Source organism: Pleurodeles waltl, chromosome 8 (assembly GCF_031143425.1).
Source record: "Pleurodeles waltl isolate 20211129_DDA chromosome 8, aPleWal1.hap1.20221129, whole genome shotgun sequence".
Taxonomy (NCBI): Eukaryota; Metazoa; Chordata; class Amphibia; order Caudata; family Salamandridae; genus Pleurodeles; species Pleurodeles waltl.
This window is the reverse complement of record NC_090447.1, coordinates 832,583,737-832,599,969: the sequence shown is the minus strand read 5'-3', so window position 1 is coordinate 832,599,969 and position 16,233 is coordinate 832,583,737. Positions and strand designations below refer to the sequence as shown.

General features: G+C 38.5%; 1 protein-coding gene across 5 annotated transcripts in view; it reads left to right on the top strand.

Moving 5' to 3' along the window:
* CARS2 (cysteinyl-tRNA synthetase 2, mitochondrial) overlaps positions 1-16,233 on the top strand; it is a 387,142-nt gene that overhangs the window by 153,581 nt on the left and 217,328 nt on the right. For all 5 annotated transcript variants that reach the window (XM_069205121.1, XM_069205122.1, XM_069205123.1 and 2 more), the window contains one exon: positions 9,566-9,671. In XM_069205121.1, the coding sequence (XP_069061222.1) occupies positions 9,566-9,671 (106 nt within the window). The remainder of the gene's footprint in view (positions 1-9,565; positions 9,672-16,233) is intronic.

Sequence of the window (16,233 nt, the reverse complement as noted above, 5' to 3'; positions counted from 1 at the left end):
TAGACCCACCTTAGCTTATTGAGTGTATTGTAATTGTGTTTAAACATTGTGTGGTACTGGGCATTCCGGATGGCACTGGATGGCAGTGGTTCTTATTTCCTGATGCACATTTATTTATAAAAGATCTGTCCTCGATTTATCAATCTATTTTGTCTGCCAGCTGTTTAACCCAGTTTACTTTGGGTCCTGTTTTTTGGCTTGTAGGCAGTAATAGAGCTACATTATATAGTTCAGCATATTGCCACATTTCTTCAAACCCTACTCTATAATATTTGCCCGCATAGTGGTGTCTGAACAATTTGATGGAGAAAAGAGCGTATGTGCTTAAAGTAGCAGGTCATAAACACTTGGTTATAGCGAGCTCTCAGCTTATAAGTGTCTAACTTTCTTTTTCCCAGCACTTTTGAATGAAATTCATCATCTATGATTCATGTAGAATTTGGCATCATTACATTTATAAATATACCCTTTTGGGTTTTGCCTAAATATTAAAGATCGCATTTAGGGCCTCCGCTCTTCTCCTGTGGGCAGCTGCTCAATCAGTTTAATGATAGTTCCATGGCAATATTTAGACCAGGGAGTCAACATCCTTCTTCTTATTTAGCTCCTGTTTGTTGCTTGTAAACCATGAACACATTGCAGTTCTTCCTAATTTTCAAGGGTTTATATGCCAGTTTAGCTCTAATATGTCTGCTGTACCACTGATCGAACAATAGCCCCAGAGTTGGGTGGATCTTTGAGTGACTACAGAGACAGCCTCTGTTGCCTTCTCAAGGTTGCGAAGGCTGTTAGTAGATAGGGCTACTTAAGAATTCCATCGGAGGAGCTCAGCTGGCTTTATCCTTGTTTCCTTCTGTAGTCTGAATCTAAAACAAAAAAATGCAGGGCTCACCCCTGTCTAGCAACATGTCTAATAGCTATGGGTACAGTAAGTCTACTATCTATAGCTAAAGCGGGTTGTGCTGATTTGCAGAGAGGCTGCATGGCTTCGATGAACCTGGCTGGAAAATTAGCCTTTGTTTCTCAGTGCTGACAAAAACATGTAGGCAGGGAAGATTTATTTTCATTTGTTAATTCAGCTGCAACGGAGAGATAAAAAAAAAGTTGTCATAGAATTTGGGGCCTATTAACAAAGGTAAACATACATACTTATATTTACTCGTATATTTATTACAACAGCTAGATGAAAATCTGCACCTTTTTGCTTTTTACCATTTCAGATAATAGATTAAATTCTGGTTGTAGACTTGCATGTCTCCATCTGCTCAAATCGGGGGTCAGAACCTCTTAAAGCAGGGTTTATGAGTGCAAAGTTTCTAACAGAAACTTTGCACACATGGAGGAGTTCCCCTCTAACACACCAAATATATCTCAATGGGAAAGTATGGAGAAATAATTAAATTATTAAAGTTTAATATTCTTAAAAATTTATCAATTTTAATGGAAATATAAATGTCAATTAATGTAAAATATTTAATTTCAACCTAGAAGCAGGAAAATATTACATTACTGCACATTAACTCAGCATATTAAAAGTGTATTGACTTAAATACGTTGTTCAAGTATGGGGCCAAAAAACGCTCACCAGCCAACGGAGTCGTTGCGGGTGACCAGGCAGCCTCCTGATTCCTAAATGTCCAGTGTTAATACCCACAATGCAAGAACTTTACAGGAAAAGCGCAGCAGCTGCACACATCTGCTTGTATGATTGACATGTTGCGGCCATATCTGCCTTCCTCAGATACAAGTGGCCAATCATTGCAGGCGAATTTTAAACACGTTATCATTTACGGAGAAAACAGACTGCATTTTCTCCCCGATCCACTGCATTAATCCTATGTATAGAATTTCAGTATAATTGTGGATTCTAGGACATGCACGAACACGCAAGCAATTCATAGTCAATCAATTAAAATATACCTTGCATAATTCCCACATAGTGCATAAAAAGAAACTCCTAAAACCTTGCAGCACTATATGCCCCACAATTCCTAATACATGCGATAGAATGTCAGCATCCATATCCCTATGGAATTAGAATGGAAATGGGTGCATTTTATGGCTGTAACAATTAAAGTGCTGATTGATGACTGCCTATGTGGAATTAATGTGTGATTGATGCCCCGATTATTATAAAAGGGCCCATCTGAGTATTTTACAATGGGTGCCGTTTACAAACTACAGCACAAATAACAACCACATTGTTGGACAAAATTTATAATCTATACAATGGCATACAATGACAGAAAATGATATATTCTCAGTCTAGTATTATCACGAATAGTGTGTTTGATCATTTCCGTATAGTATTTAAGTTAGTCAAAACATTGTGTACCCTACTTTTCTCAAGATTCAAGGTAAATGTCGGCAGTTGTATGCCAGGTGCATAATTCTATACTTTAAGGTCTGGGCCATGTCATCATAGTTAGCACATGCTGATAACTATAGTCACTTATGGCGGTAAGACTACACCGTACATGCGCTATCCACACCAACCTGTTTTAAGGGAGTCCGAGCTGACTAATGTTAATACTCTGTAACATCAAACTCAAAAACAATAACTGTCAATCCCATACATTTGCATTTGTATACATCCAACAATATTACATATTCACAACTAAACATTGAGCCAATAATTGTAATAATCAAAAATCGTTTATATCTAGTTTCTCATAATACACTTTATTGATTATTTTGCCTTTTCAATATATTTTTCTTATATTAGTGACAAATTGACTACTCATTTGTGGAAGGCAGCGTCAATCATGAACATAATACGTTGTAATGAAATCTTATTATATACAGCAATGTGATACCTAACCTTCTCCAGAAAACACACTAAAACCTTAACACACATTCATGCATATCACATCCATTCCTCATACATACATCAGTTGTAAGCAACCTATCGAAACACGTTAAAAACATCAAGTGAGGCACTATAGGAAAAAGATAAACACCTCACAATTCTAAGGTTGTAAGCAATTGGTGGCATCAAGAACATAGTATATCCATTTTAGTCATTGTACAAAAAATTCCGTACTGTTCTTTGGCATAGTCAAAGTATTCTAATTTTCAGTTTGCAGAATTGAAACCTTTCCAAAAAATGCAAGTTTGCATATGTTACAACAAGGGTTATTTCTAGCTAAAATGGATTCAAATAATGCTTCCAGATAATATGCTACATAATTGAGAAAACCTGGTTGCATAATTGTGTCCTTCATGCCTCATAATCCTAATAGCCCATACAATGATAAAGCTCTGCCTCTAGAAGGTGCACTGAATCCGTGCTAACATAGTTTACCTCATGGAAGAGCCCAGAGCATGAAAGAGGGGCGATCACTAGCCATATATAGAGTTGTTTTCTATCCTCCGCATACTACACTTTGCAGTATCTGCAGTTGATATTTTTAAACTGGTCTTAACAAAGCTCTTCCTGACATACTTCTGATGTTTTTAACATTTGTTCTTAATAAAACAAAAATTAGACACTCAGTGTGCTCCTGGAAGTCATAAACTGCAAATAAATGCAGCAGTGCTGGAAGAAGAGTTTCAGCTATAGGAAACTGCGGTCTGTAGGGAAATAGTCTTCCCAGCACAAAATTAAAAAGTACGCATTTGGAAACTCTCTTTTGGCACTATATCCAAAACAATAGCTCCCCAGGTAAGCAGTCTCACAAGCTTCTTTGTGCTTTGTACCTTGCTTTGGGATTATTGGTGCGGAACAATGTCACTCCACTTAAAAAACACTCACATTCTCCTCTCTGCTCCTCTCCTCTTCTCCTCTGACAAACATGTTTTGCTGAGAAGACGTATTCACAACCTATTGAGAGGCAGCCATAGACAATTTGCAATCATTGAAACTGATTAGCTGTTTAGGTTTTCTTTGTGTTATTGTTTGGCTAAACTGTAAGATTCGTTTTTCATCAGTTTGATAGAAGCAAGGCTCTAAGATTTTTTTATTTTATTAAAACCCAAAATGTATTACCTTAATTAGGAAGCAGCAAGTGTCTGATTTCCCCAAACACGAAATTAGTGAAATGTTGAACATTGTTAGGGCCAATTGCAGTTACAAGCTACATTACAACTGTTGGTACAGTCATGCACTGATAATTACCCATTTCAAAGTAATTAAAAATCCTAATAGAAATACAATCCTCGCATATAAGTGTGAAAATCACAGACACACTCATGTTCTACATGAAAATGATCAGTATTTCTGCCCCCTTTTTAATCGTCACCACCCATACTACTTAAAATAACGTTGAACTGGAGATCCTCTCATCTTCTCACATGAAACTACAACACTATCATTTATAAGCCTAGGTTCCAGTCCCAAGGAAGACCACCCCCCCATTAAATGAATGAAGTTGAAACATGTTAATGCAGCAAGGAAGAGGGGTGTGATCACAAAGCTCTGACCAATATTGTGCTAAAGAAAAGAAAGAGGCAATTATTTGCCCTTTTTGATTTGCACCATTATGATCTTACATTAATTTCACTACAAAACGGAACAATTACAAAAAGAATACATCCTATTTCTGACCACATGCCTCTTTTGAAAATGAAATACAAATATAATTTAAAAGAGCTATATAACCATAAGGACTGCTTTTGTGGGTGGCAAAATCAATTCAACTCTTGCTCCTAAATCTTTACAGATTAATGTATGTTTTCTCTTTTACAATGTTACTTCCATTGAGAGCATGAAATGGGAGTGATTATTTTCATTACCCTATTACAAATGTGCATAAGAACAAAGAAAACAATGTACAAAGTGCTCAGCAGAATTATTTGAGGAAAAAAAATGAAATCCTCAAAGCAATGTTAAAGCTTACCAATTACATTTTAATCTTTTCCAAGGGGCATGTGCACACACATTGTTCACAAAAATTGTCCAAAGTAACAACAACAAAAAAAGCAAGGAAACCCAGGATTATTCAAGCATTGCAACAATGCACTGATAAGATTGATAACAAATATGCGGTCCCTGTACTTCTGAAATCTATTTATCCTCTGATCTAATTGTCTTATGTATCTTACAAAATTAGGTTTTAATAAAACCTCCCAGCTCTTAAGTACTATGTGTACCTGCTGCTTTGTGAGTAGGATCATTATATTCGAGTAAAATAAATCTGAGCTATAGACAGCTTGAATGTTTACCCCATCAATTACATTTCTACAAATGTGGCACATCAGCTGTTGAAATTCTGCAGAGAAAGAGAGGATTGCAATATGTTAAGAAATTATACAATACCAATAAAATGTTTGATTTGGGTACTTGAAAGTGATGGAACAGAAAGCCTACCAAATATATATTGGGTAATGTTAAGTAGCAGAATTTGGAGAAATAGATTTCAGCGCACTCCTCTTGTCCTTCTCTCACCATATGGTATCTGGAGTTTGTACAACTGAAAGTAGAAATATGGGGACCCCATGGTGAGATCAGGGTATGCTGAATACTTGGCAATCTGTGTTCTCATGTCTTATTATGCCAGAGTATCAAAAACATTTTGTGGTTTTTTTTCTGTTCCGATCCCACAATAAAAAAAACATACTTCCTTAGAACTGGACTTGTTCAAATCTTCTAGGTACAGTACTAAAACGTATGATTAGTGTTGAGTAGTTGTGGGGTGAGTTGCAACTTAATAGACAGCAATCTCTGCTTTCTCCGCAAGATTTCAATAGTTCTTCAGTTTGTGTATGTGGACATTGTTGCAGATTCGCTTCCCATCACTCTCAATGACCGTTTTCTGCTATGTTTAGGATGTGGTTTTATATCTGGGTCATATGCAAAACAAATTATTGCTAGTACAAAATTAATAATAATATCAAAGGACCAGAACTCCTTTATGGTTACACAATCTTCCCTATCTTGACAAATCTTCAAGCGTGTAGGGATTTTTTGCTCCACCTTTAATTTCAACCCACCGATTGACCTTAATTCTAAACAGAATTCCTAATTTATTATGAAATTCTGCTAAGAATCCAGACTGAGAATTTACAATTTGCACATGGTACATCGCATGCTCAGAACAAGATATCAGGACCTTCGGAAATAATTTAATCACATTTCTGGGTATTCATCAAGTAATGTGTCATTAAGAATCCGGGAAAGACTCAACGTTTCATTTACCCAACTTTACTATGGAAGAAATTGTTGCAACAGTAAATATATTGGGTCACTGAAGTGGAGGTCTCATAACTTTAATCAGTAACGTCTTAACTATGAAATCCACTAGATTTGAACTTAAGACAAATTACATCTTGCAGTTTAATTTAAAGACTCTTATAAGACAAACATTTTAATTGCAAGTATAGATTTTTCACCTACAGTATTAAAGAACATGGCTGAGTATTTATGCACTCTGGGTCAATTAGATTATATCCTTGAATGATATGCACAGTCTTAATGTACTTACTGGTGATTACAACCAGTACCTGCAACTATTAGGTATTTTGTCTGAAAAAGAAGACTCCCTGGAATGCAATCTCCTATTATAAACACTGCCAATATGGCTCAAAGTAAGCGCACACTAATAATTAATCGTAGAGACGACCTACTCAGCAACTTAGGATCCAAACCTTAAACAGATCAACCTGCTATGTACACAGTCTACAAAATTAGCCAGTATACTTGATTACACTTTCTCCATTACTCCGGATTTCATGTGAAAGGCCTTTGAATTCTATTGTTGAGGAGAGAGGGATCACACTGTATATAAATCACAAGCAACTTAAAGTTGAGCATTATATAAATTATAGCTCTCTTGCTATTATAAGCAGTACAAAATTACAATAGAATCCTGACCTGTTTTTGGAAATTGCAAAGACTTCATGAAGCACAGTTTGTTATGAATGGTTTGTATTTCCCGTCAGCTAACGAAAATCATGTAGATTGCAGTCTGGTCTGGGAAGCATTGTTAAACTGGACGTTAGGGTACCTTTCATTTGAGACAACATTTTGAGAAAAGCTAAAGGAGATTGCTTTCCCACAGCGTTACACCCTAACCTTAATAGCAAATGCAAAAAGGCAATACAGGAAAAAACTAAGGGCTTTCTTAAAAAAAAAAAAGCAACAACAAAATAACCTTGTTCTCTTGAGCATAACAGTATGATAAAGACAGCTAAGTATGCAATGAAATTTAGACTAGAAGATATAACTAGGAATGCACAGGATGCCTCTTGGACAAAACTAGTAACAATTCTTGGCAATTCTGAACAAGAAGTAGGAGCATATAGATAAACAAATGATCATTTTATCTCAAATGATTTCTGGGCATCCCATATTGAAACATTATACTTATGTCCTATTAGGGTTACAATACCATATCTCAATTACAAAAACACTATGTTTACACTCACCATTAAAGAAATGATTTCACTGATAAACAGATCTTGTTCTTCCAGAGCTACAGGCTGAATGGGCTACTAATAGATGTGCTAAAAATGTGCCTTGTTCTGTGGAACACAAGTTAGTTACATTTTTTTGACTCGTGACTGCAGGAGGGTTTGTTACTGAGTCCTGTGAAGGCTCTATTATTCGCCTGATTTTTAAAAAACGATCGAAGTCTGACCCTTGGACTTATCGCTTTATATCCTTGTTGAACTGTGAAGAAAAGTATTGACCAAACACTTATTCAGTTTACTAAAATTCTGGGTGTACAATATTCACCTAATCCTATTCATCCACACTGGATTCAATCCAGGCTGTTCAACAATTGACAATATTGCATCACAGACAATTTTGGCAAAGAAAGCAAGAGTTACAAACATCACTCTACGCTGGTTTTTATTCTTTAGAGTTCCACTTTTGAACTGCGGAAAACTTTTCTCTGGTTCATGCTTTAATCAAATCACATAAAAATACTTAATGAAGAGTGAAATTAACCTCACAAACATTTTTCTTTACATGTATGCAGTAAATGCTCTTTAACAAGGTCATATTTTAGCCCTTTTATTGTTTTGACTGTACATTGCCCACTTCCCAAGGTATCTAGATGGAGGTGAGGGTTTACTGACAAAACCTAGTAGACAAGTTTTTACTCATGTTGCGTATGATGGCCATATTGTTTTACCCTCTTTAACCCCAAAACGTCTGAAGCACTAGCTATCCAAACTGAAAACCCGTAGGCCTGAAATCAGTTTTCATGTTAACATTTCAAAAACAAAAATTGTAAAATTTGGAAAAAAGTAAAACTCATTGCTTGGGAGCGTGGTAATGTGACCATAGAAAAACAGGACAGCTTTGCATTAATGTATTTAGCTATTGATTCAAACCTCTCTTGGTTAGTTCACATGAAAGTTAAAAATCAAAAGCCAGACACAATTGTAAAGGCCATGAGAAGATTTGCAAAGCTTTATGGAGGAAGTGCAATTAGCCAATCTATTACAGCAATAACACCAAAGCTAACTCCTTTTCTGCTTTATATGGCTGTGGTATTCAAGAGTAAAACATTAACTGAGCTGGAAAAAAACCTATGTACAACTAAGGGAACGTATACATCTGCTTCTCTAAGCAAATTAAGAATGGAATTAGGTATATAACCTTTGGTACGTTTACACAGTACCTCAATAAACTACATGTGTGATTGTGTCAATGCTAACAGTCTCTCTATAAAAGGTCTATTGTTTGTGGACCTGAAGCAAAACAAATCATCTAGAAGTCTTGCGCTTAACTTGTGCAATCACCATCCTTCAGAGCTGGAATCTCTCTCATTCTTGTCTAGCATTGAATGGAAGCAATTGATAAAAAGAACTTTGAGTCAGAATTTCCGAAAAAGACATTAAATTATGAAATTATAAATATTGTGACTTGGTCCACAATTCCTACTCAGATTATAATTATTTTACTTCAGTTGTAATTTAGAGGCCCAAAGAAAAGGAGCTATTTGAGATTCAGATCATTTTACGTTCCTCTTGTTCAGTTAAAATAAACCTTGAAATCCTCACCTTAACCCCAGATCGTATTGCCTACGTGGCTATAAATTTGAAAATAGGACATATTATCTGTATCTGTCCTACACTGTTAAACCTGCTGAAACTATATCTTCAGGAATATTTGAACTAGTCAAATATTAGATCCACTAAACAAGCAATTCAATTCTGTTTTACTAATCAAACTTCTTCTTTTATATGTGCACTAACAAGGTTCTTAGATTCAGCTTACCTTAAATCGCTTTAAGGATTTAATTAATTTATGTGTTTTTATATTCATAAGATTTCAATTGTTGGCGGGCTTGTTTTATTATTTATTGCTTATTGATTACATTGTTCATTTTTTTATTGTTGCGTTTCATTTTTTTAATTTATTGTTGTGTAGTAACTTTGTATCTTATGTATATAGTAATCTTCTTATGAATAATACAATAAACGTGAAACTTGATGATAGTACAAATTTAATAACATTGAAATGTGTCGCATTAATTTGGACCAAGTTTTTGTGTGTTTTACTTGCCTTTTACGAGAGTGGTATATGTTAAAACAGATATGACTGTTAATCACAACAGCTTCAGCTGTGCTGCATATAGAAGAGTAATACATGTGTTTATCTTCTCTTCTAAAGGTTCTTCAACCTACAGTCTACATGAGAGTGACTGATAATATTCCTCAGATAATATCATTCATAGAAAAAATAATCAAAAACGGACATGCTTACGCAACTGCAAAAGGTATGCCTTCTAGGAGTGATCTGTGATTCGTTGTTTATTATGTTATGTCTTAAGCAGAAAGGCTTCACAGTTTTATGGCTATGACTCTGAGAACTCAACAAATATGTTCATATGTTAAAAAACCTTCTGAACTGGCAAAGTTAAGCAAGGATCTTACAATAAGGTGCATTAAAAAAAAAAAAAAAAAACCTTGCCATAATCAGGTTTAAGAAAACTTCATGGGGAGGTAGAAGTTTTACTCTGGGAGCTACTAAAGCATGGAGTTCCCTACCCCTCACTATCAAAGCTTCACCAAATCTACTTGCCTTTCGCCAGGCTTTAAAAACCTGGCTTTTTAATAAATAGAATAAGAAAGACACTTAATTGTTAGAGCAGTGAAGCGAGTGCCAATGCACCTTATTATGGGTATTTAAGTTCTTTACAAGCACGTATAACATAACATATTGTTGTGTTTTTCTCACCTACAATTATATGTACTTTTATCAATATATTTTTTAATTTGAATTGAAAAGATTAAGATTCTGAAGGGGCACTCATAAATTATTCCATCATTACTGTGAAATATGAAGAAGTCTGACTCTTCTTAGGTTGTGCCGGTACACCACCACAAGAAAAGCTTTACAAAATTGTAGCAAAGTGGTTCATTTCCCATAACAATGGAATGCAAATCCATAGCTAATGGTCAGTGAAAAAAATGATAATGCACTTTATCCTGGCCGTTCATTTTTCAAAATGTATATAGTATATTTCTTCACGTTTAATCCATTTTCTTCCATATTCCATTCTGCCCCTTCCAAGTAGATTCTTTGTCATCTCACTGAAAATCTAGTTGGCTCAACAAAATTAGGATTTAGCAGCACTGTAAGCCAGATCCTACAGGCTAATATAGGAGTAGCACTCTTCAGGTTACAGGGAGCTTCATGTTGAGTTTGCTAACAGTTCAGAAAAACAATGTTCCAATATGTGACCTGTAATGGCAGCTGCACAATTCAGTCCTCTCCAGGTTCCGGTGATGGTTGTTTCAGAAGAAGGCTAAATCAGGAGGGTTGGACTTGGAGAGAAGATCATTTTGAGAATTCCGAGCAGTGGCCTCTTTGCAGTAGAGCCAAAGGACAATCCTAAGTATCACGTCCTCAGGGATTCTGACCACATTCCACATGAAATTGAGCCTGAGTCCCGGCAGTTAGGAGCACTCATGGTAGGACTGACTTGAAAATCAAGACTAAGGCAGCATGCATGCAAACAGCGGGGCAAAGGCTGTGACAAAGCTACAAGTGGAGGGTACCCCTTAATTTGAAGAGAGGACAGGTCCACCTCTGGGGACAGCAGATCCGATGGCTGCCAGACCCAAGCCATCCTGGACTGGAGAGGAAGCCATGAGCGGCAGATGGGCCAAGGAGTGCTGGAACCTAATCATATGGAATGATCATAGCACAGTATATCAGCTGCCATCAGACATTGAGTGAAACATAAACATTCAAGGGCAAAAAAATAACTAGCACAAAAAATAATATAAGAAACAAACTTGCAGCATTCACAAACAGCTCAAATGTCAGAAGCCGCAGAAAAGTCAGTACATTTCCATTCGTTTCCACGCTTCATTGAAGAACAAATAAAAGAAAATAGCAAAGAAAGACAACATTCATTTTGAGATTACTAGAGCAAACAAATGCTGACACGTTTCATTTTGAGAAATTGCAAAGTTGAAAACTTCATACAGTATGTCACACGCCTGGGAGAAGTGGGTAGACATAGCACTGACTAGTTGAGGTCTTCGGTTTGTCTCATCTAGAAAAAGCACAGAGAGCTACTGGTGTGGCCAGTCCTGTCCTATGTGTGCACCTGAAAGTGTTTAAAAATGAAACTAGAACTCATGGGACATGCTTTCTTGGTTCATAAACGATAGCACAAGGTTCAAGTTTTAGAACATATCACTGAGGCTATGTGTTAAGAATGGTTGAGAGCATGTTGTTGAAGATTCTTGTTCTTCAAGATAAAATCATAAAATATACTTAAAACATATGTGCATTTCTCTGCAATACACTCTATAAAACCATGCAAACAGAATCTCTGGGGGAGTAAGAAAGAAAGCACAGTTTTGGTATGAAGTGGCACCATGGCTTGGCATTTTGTAGCAACTTTTGTGCTATGTCTTCTTAGCCAGGACTATAGAATCATGAGAAAGTCGGATTTGCAAAGCGGTCACTTAATTTCCAGCAGTGATAGCAGTGGTCGTAGATAAGAGTCCATACATATCCTCGGACACAGGTGCAACTGAACCCTGACTGGTCCTGCAGCAGAAGAAACATTTGAATCATCTTAACCCCTTCGCTGCCAGGCCTTTTCCCCCTCCTGTGCCAGGCCTTTTTTTGCCTTATTGGAATAGTTCTCGCCTAGGCCCTCATAACTTTTTGTCCACATAAGCTACCCACGCCTAATTTGTGTCCTTTTTTCCCAACATCCTAGGGATTCTAGAGGTACCCAGACTTTGTGGGTTCCCTTGAAGGAGGCCAAGAAATTAGCCAAAATACAGTGAAAAGTTCGTTTTTGTTTTAAAAAAAAGGGGAAAAAGGGGCTGCAGAAGAAGGCTTGTGTTTTTTCCCCTGAAAATGGCATCAACAAAGGGTTGTCTGTGCTAAAATCACCAGCTTACCAGCTTTCAGGAACAGGCAGACTTGAATCAGAAAACCCAATTTTTCAACACAATTTTGGCATTTTACTGGGACATACCCTATTTTTTGTGCTTTCACCCTCCTTCCAGTCAGTGACAGAAATTGGTGTGAAACCAATGCTGGATCCCAGAAACCTAAACATTTCTAAAAAGTAGACAAAATTCTGAATTCAGCAAGGGGTAATTTGTGTAGATCCTACAAGGGTTTCCTATAGAAAATAACAAAAAAAATAATAATAATATTCAAATTGAGGTGAAAAAAACAGCAATTTTTCTCTACATTTTACTCTGTAACTTTTTCCTGCAATGTCAGATTTTTGAAAGCAATATACCGTTACTTCTGCTGGAATAGGGCTTGTAGGTTCATCAAGAACCCTAGGTACCCAGAGCCAATAAATGAGCTGCACCCTGCAGTGGGTTTTCATTCTATACCGGGTATACAGCAATTCATTTGCTGAAATATAAAGAGTGAAAAATAGCTATCAAGAAAATATTTGTATTTCCAAAATGGGCACAAGATAAGGTGTTGAGGAGCAGTGGTTATTTGCACATCTCTGAATTCTGGGGTGCCCATACTAGCATGTGAATTACAGGGCATTTCTCAAATAGACGTCTTTTTTACACACTTTCTTATATTTGGAAGTAAAAAATTTAGAGAAAGACAAGGAGCAATAACACTTGTTATGCTATTCTATGTTCCCCCAAGTCTCCCGATAAAAATGATACCTCACTTGTGTGGGTAGGCCTAGCGCCCGCGACAGAAAATGCCCCAAAATACAACGTGGACACATCCCATTTTTGACAGAAAACAGAGGTGTTTTTTGCAAAGTGCCTACCTGTAGATTTTTGCCTCTAGCTCAGCCGGCACCTAGGGAAACCTACCAAACCTGTGCATTTTTTAAAACTAGAGACCTAGGGGAATCCAAGATGGGGTGACTTGTGGGGCTCTGACCAGGTTCTGTTACCCAGATTCCTTTGCAAACCTCAAAATGTGTCTAAAAAAACATGTTTTCCTTACATTTCGGTGACAGAAAGTTCTGGAATCTGAGAGGAGCCACAAATTTCCTTCCACGCAGCGTTCCCCCAAGTCTCCCGATAAAAATGATACCTCACTTGTGTGGGTGGGCTAGGTGCCTGCAACAGAAAAAGGCCACAAACTTGTAGAGATTATGGGGATAGCACAGAGAGTTGATAAGCACATACTCTTCTTTTATACATCTTTAGGCTGACTCTGCCTTGGGGACCCACACAAGTGAGGTGTCATTTTAGTTGGGAGACTGAGGGGAACGCTGGGGAGTAGGAATTGTGTGCTGAAGCGGTGATCCTACAAATGAAAATCAGGAAAATATGCTTTTTTAAGCAAATTTTGAGGTTTGCAGAGGAGTCTGGGTAAGAAAATGTTGGGGGACCCACGCAAGCCACACCTCCCTGGACTCCTTGGGGTGTCTAGTTTTAAAAAATGTCTGGGTTTGGTAGGTTTCCCTAGACGAAGGCTGCACCCAGGACCCAAAACTTAGGTGCCCTCTCCCCCCCAAATACAGGTAGTTTTGTAATGTATCATTTTGATGTGCTCACATACGTCGGTGATGTGCCAAACACTAAAACTGTGAAAAGAAACACACTTAGGTTATGTGAAAAAGACCCCTCACCCACTAACCAAGTTGGTGGCATGCTTCATCATCGGGGTCCCACCTGAAACACCTAGCATGTCACAAGTGTGCTGCGACGCCTGATTACAGCGGAGCAGGTTTTGTCATTTGTACCATACATACTGGTTGGATTTGGCACAAGGGTGAGTGATGGTTCAGTAGATCAAATTTGATTAACAAGAGATTTAACAAAAGTGAAATGCACTGGTAATAACTGAAAGGCCAAAAAACTGAACCAATGACTCACAGCTCGTGAGCTATAAAGCCACGGCAAGGCACCAACCGCTTTACAGTCCATTCACATACCTTTCATACATGACATGCACAAGACCATTCACGCTGCCAGCCACAGGCCGAGCACATTACAACACTTGCATCGACAGACAGCGCCAGTCAAGGGCCCATCACTTTCATACGCCCACATGCCTGATACAGCAATCACACCAGATGATGAGTGTGTGGACTGGTGTTTGGCTGGCACCGCTAGCCAAGCGCCACCCCCCCATACCGCCAGCCAAGCGCCACCCCCCCATACCGCCAGCCAAGCGCCACCCCCCCATACCGCCAGCCAAGCGCCACTCCATGCACACCGCCAGCCAAGCGCCACCCCAAGCACACCGCCAGCCAAGCGCCACCCGACCCATACAGCCAGATAAGCGCCACCCCACGCACACCGCCAACCAAGCGCCACCCCACGCACACCGCTAGCCAAGCGCCACCCCACGCATACCGCCAGCCAAGCGCCACCTCACGCACACCGCCAGCCAAGCGCCACCCCACGCACACCGCCATTTATAAACAACAAAGAAACCACTAACTAATTATAAAATAAGTACAAAACTACAAACACAAAAGCTCTAACTAAATACATGACAGTAATGCCAACCGTAAAACTGAACATATGAAAATATAAAACAGGCAGTTTACGTTCACGGTATTTCCCAAATTCTTTTCCTAGTGTGGTAACTTCTAAAACAGCCGGGCACACACAGCCCAGGCTTTGAAGGGCATTCGGGGCAGTACATCCGGCTCTCCCTCCGGATTGATCTCTGGGCACATACTCTACAAGTCTGTTTTGGGAGTGGGAGGAATGTGATCTGGAAAGTGGCGATCTTTCAATCTAGCCACTTCCTCCACCACTTCTACTCTAGGAACTCTTGCCCGTTCCACCACAATAAGGCTCTCTATCACTGACTCCTGAAATTTAACAAATGTCATCCTTGACACAGGTGAACAATCCTTGCACACAATAAAAGCATTAAAAGTTGCCAAATGAAATAAATGTAGCGCCAACTTTTTATACCACACGTAAGACTTACGAAGAGCAGTGTAAGGTTCCAACCTCTGATCTACTCTATCAACACCACCCATGTGCCTATTGTAGTCCAAAATGAATGCAGGTTTGCGCACTTCCGCAACCTGACCCCAAACAGTCACAGGGGAAGTACTCTCATCATGGATGGTAGATAGCATGTACACATCCCTCCTGTCTGAACATTTCAGAGCTAGCAGCTCATTATTCCGCAAGGCACTGCACTTTCCCCGCTCAAGTTTTTTACAGACAAGCTCCCTTGGATAGCCTTTCCGGTTAGAACGGATTGTGCCACAAGCAACAATGTCCATTCTAAACAACTCCTTGAACAACTTCACTCCAGTGTAGAAATTATCTACGTACAAATGGTGACCTTTGTTAAACAGTCGTCTACCAAGTTCCCACACAAGTTTTTCGCTAACTCCAAAAGTGGCCGGACAACCAGGAGGGTCAATACTGGAATCCCTACCAGTGTCGACCCGGAAATTATACACATATCCTGTACTGCTTTCCGACAGCATATACAATTTAATTCCATACCGTGCCCTCTTACTAGGAATGTACTGCTTAAAAACTAACCGCCCCTTGAAAAGGACCAAAGACTCGTCCACACTTATCTCTTTGCCTGGAACATAGACCTCTGAAAAACGATCTACAAAATAATCAAGGACAGGCCTAATCTTAAAAAGACGGTCACAATCAGGGTGATCTCGTGGCAAGGCTAAAGCATTGTCTACAAAATGCAGCATACGAAGAAGAAGCAAATAGCGATTACGTGTCATAGTTGCAGAAAATATAGCCGTTGCCATCAATGGACTAGTAGACCAATAAGAAGCCAGTGACAGCTTCCTGATCAACCCCATCAAAAAAGTCAAACCTAAAAACTTTTTAATCTCTTCCAGATATGTGGGAACCCACTGAGTAGCTCTA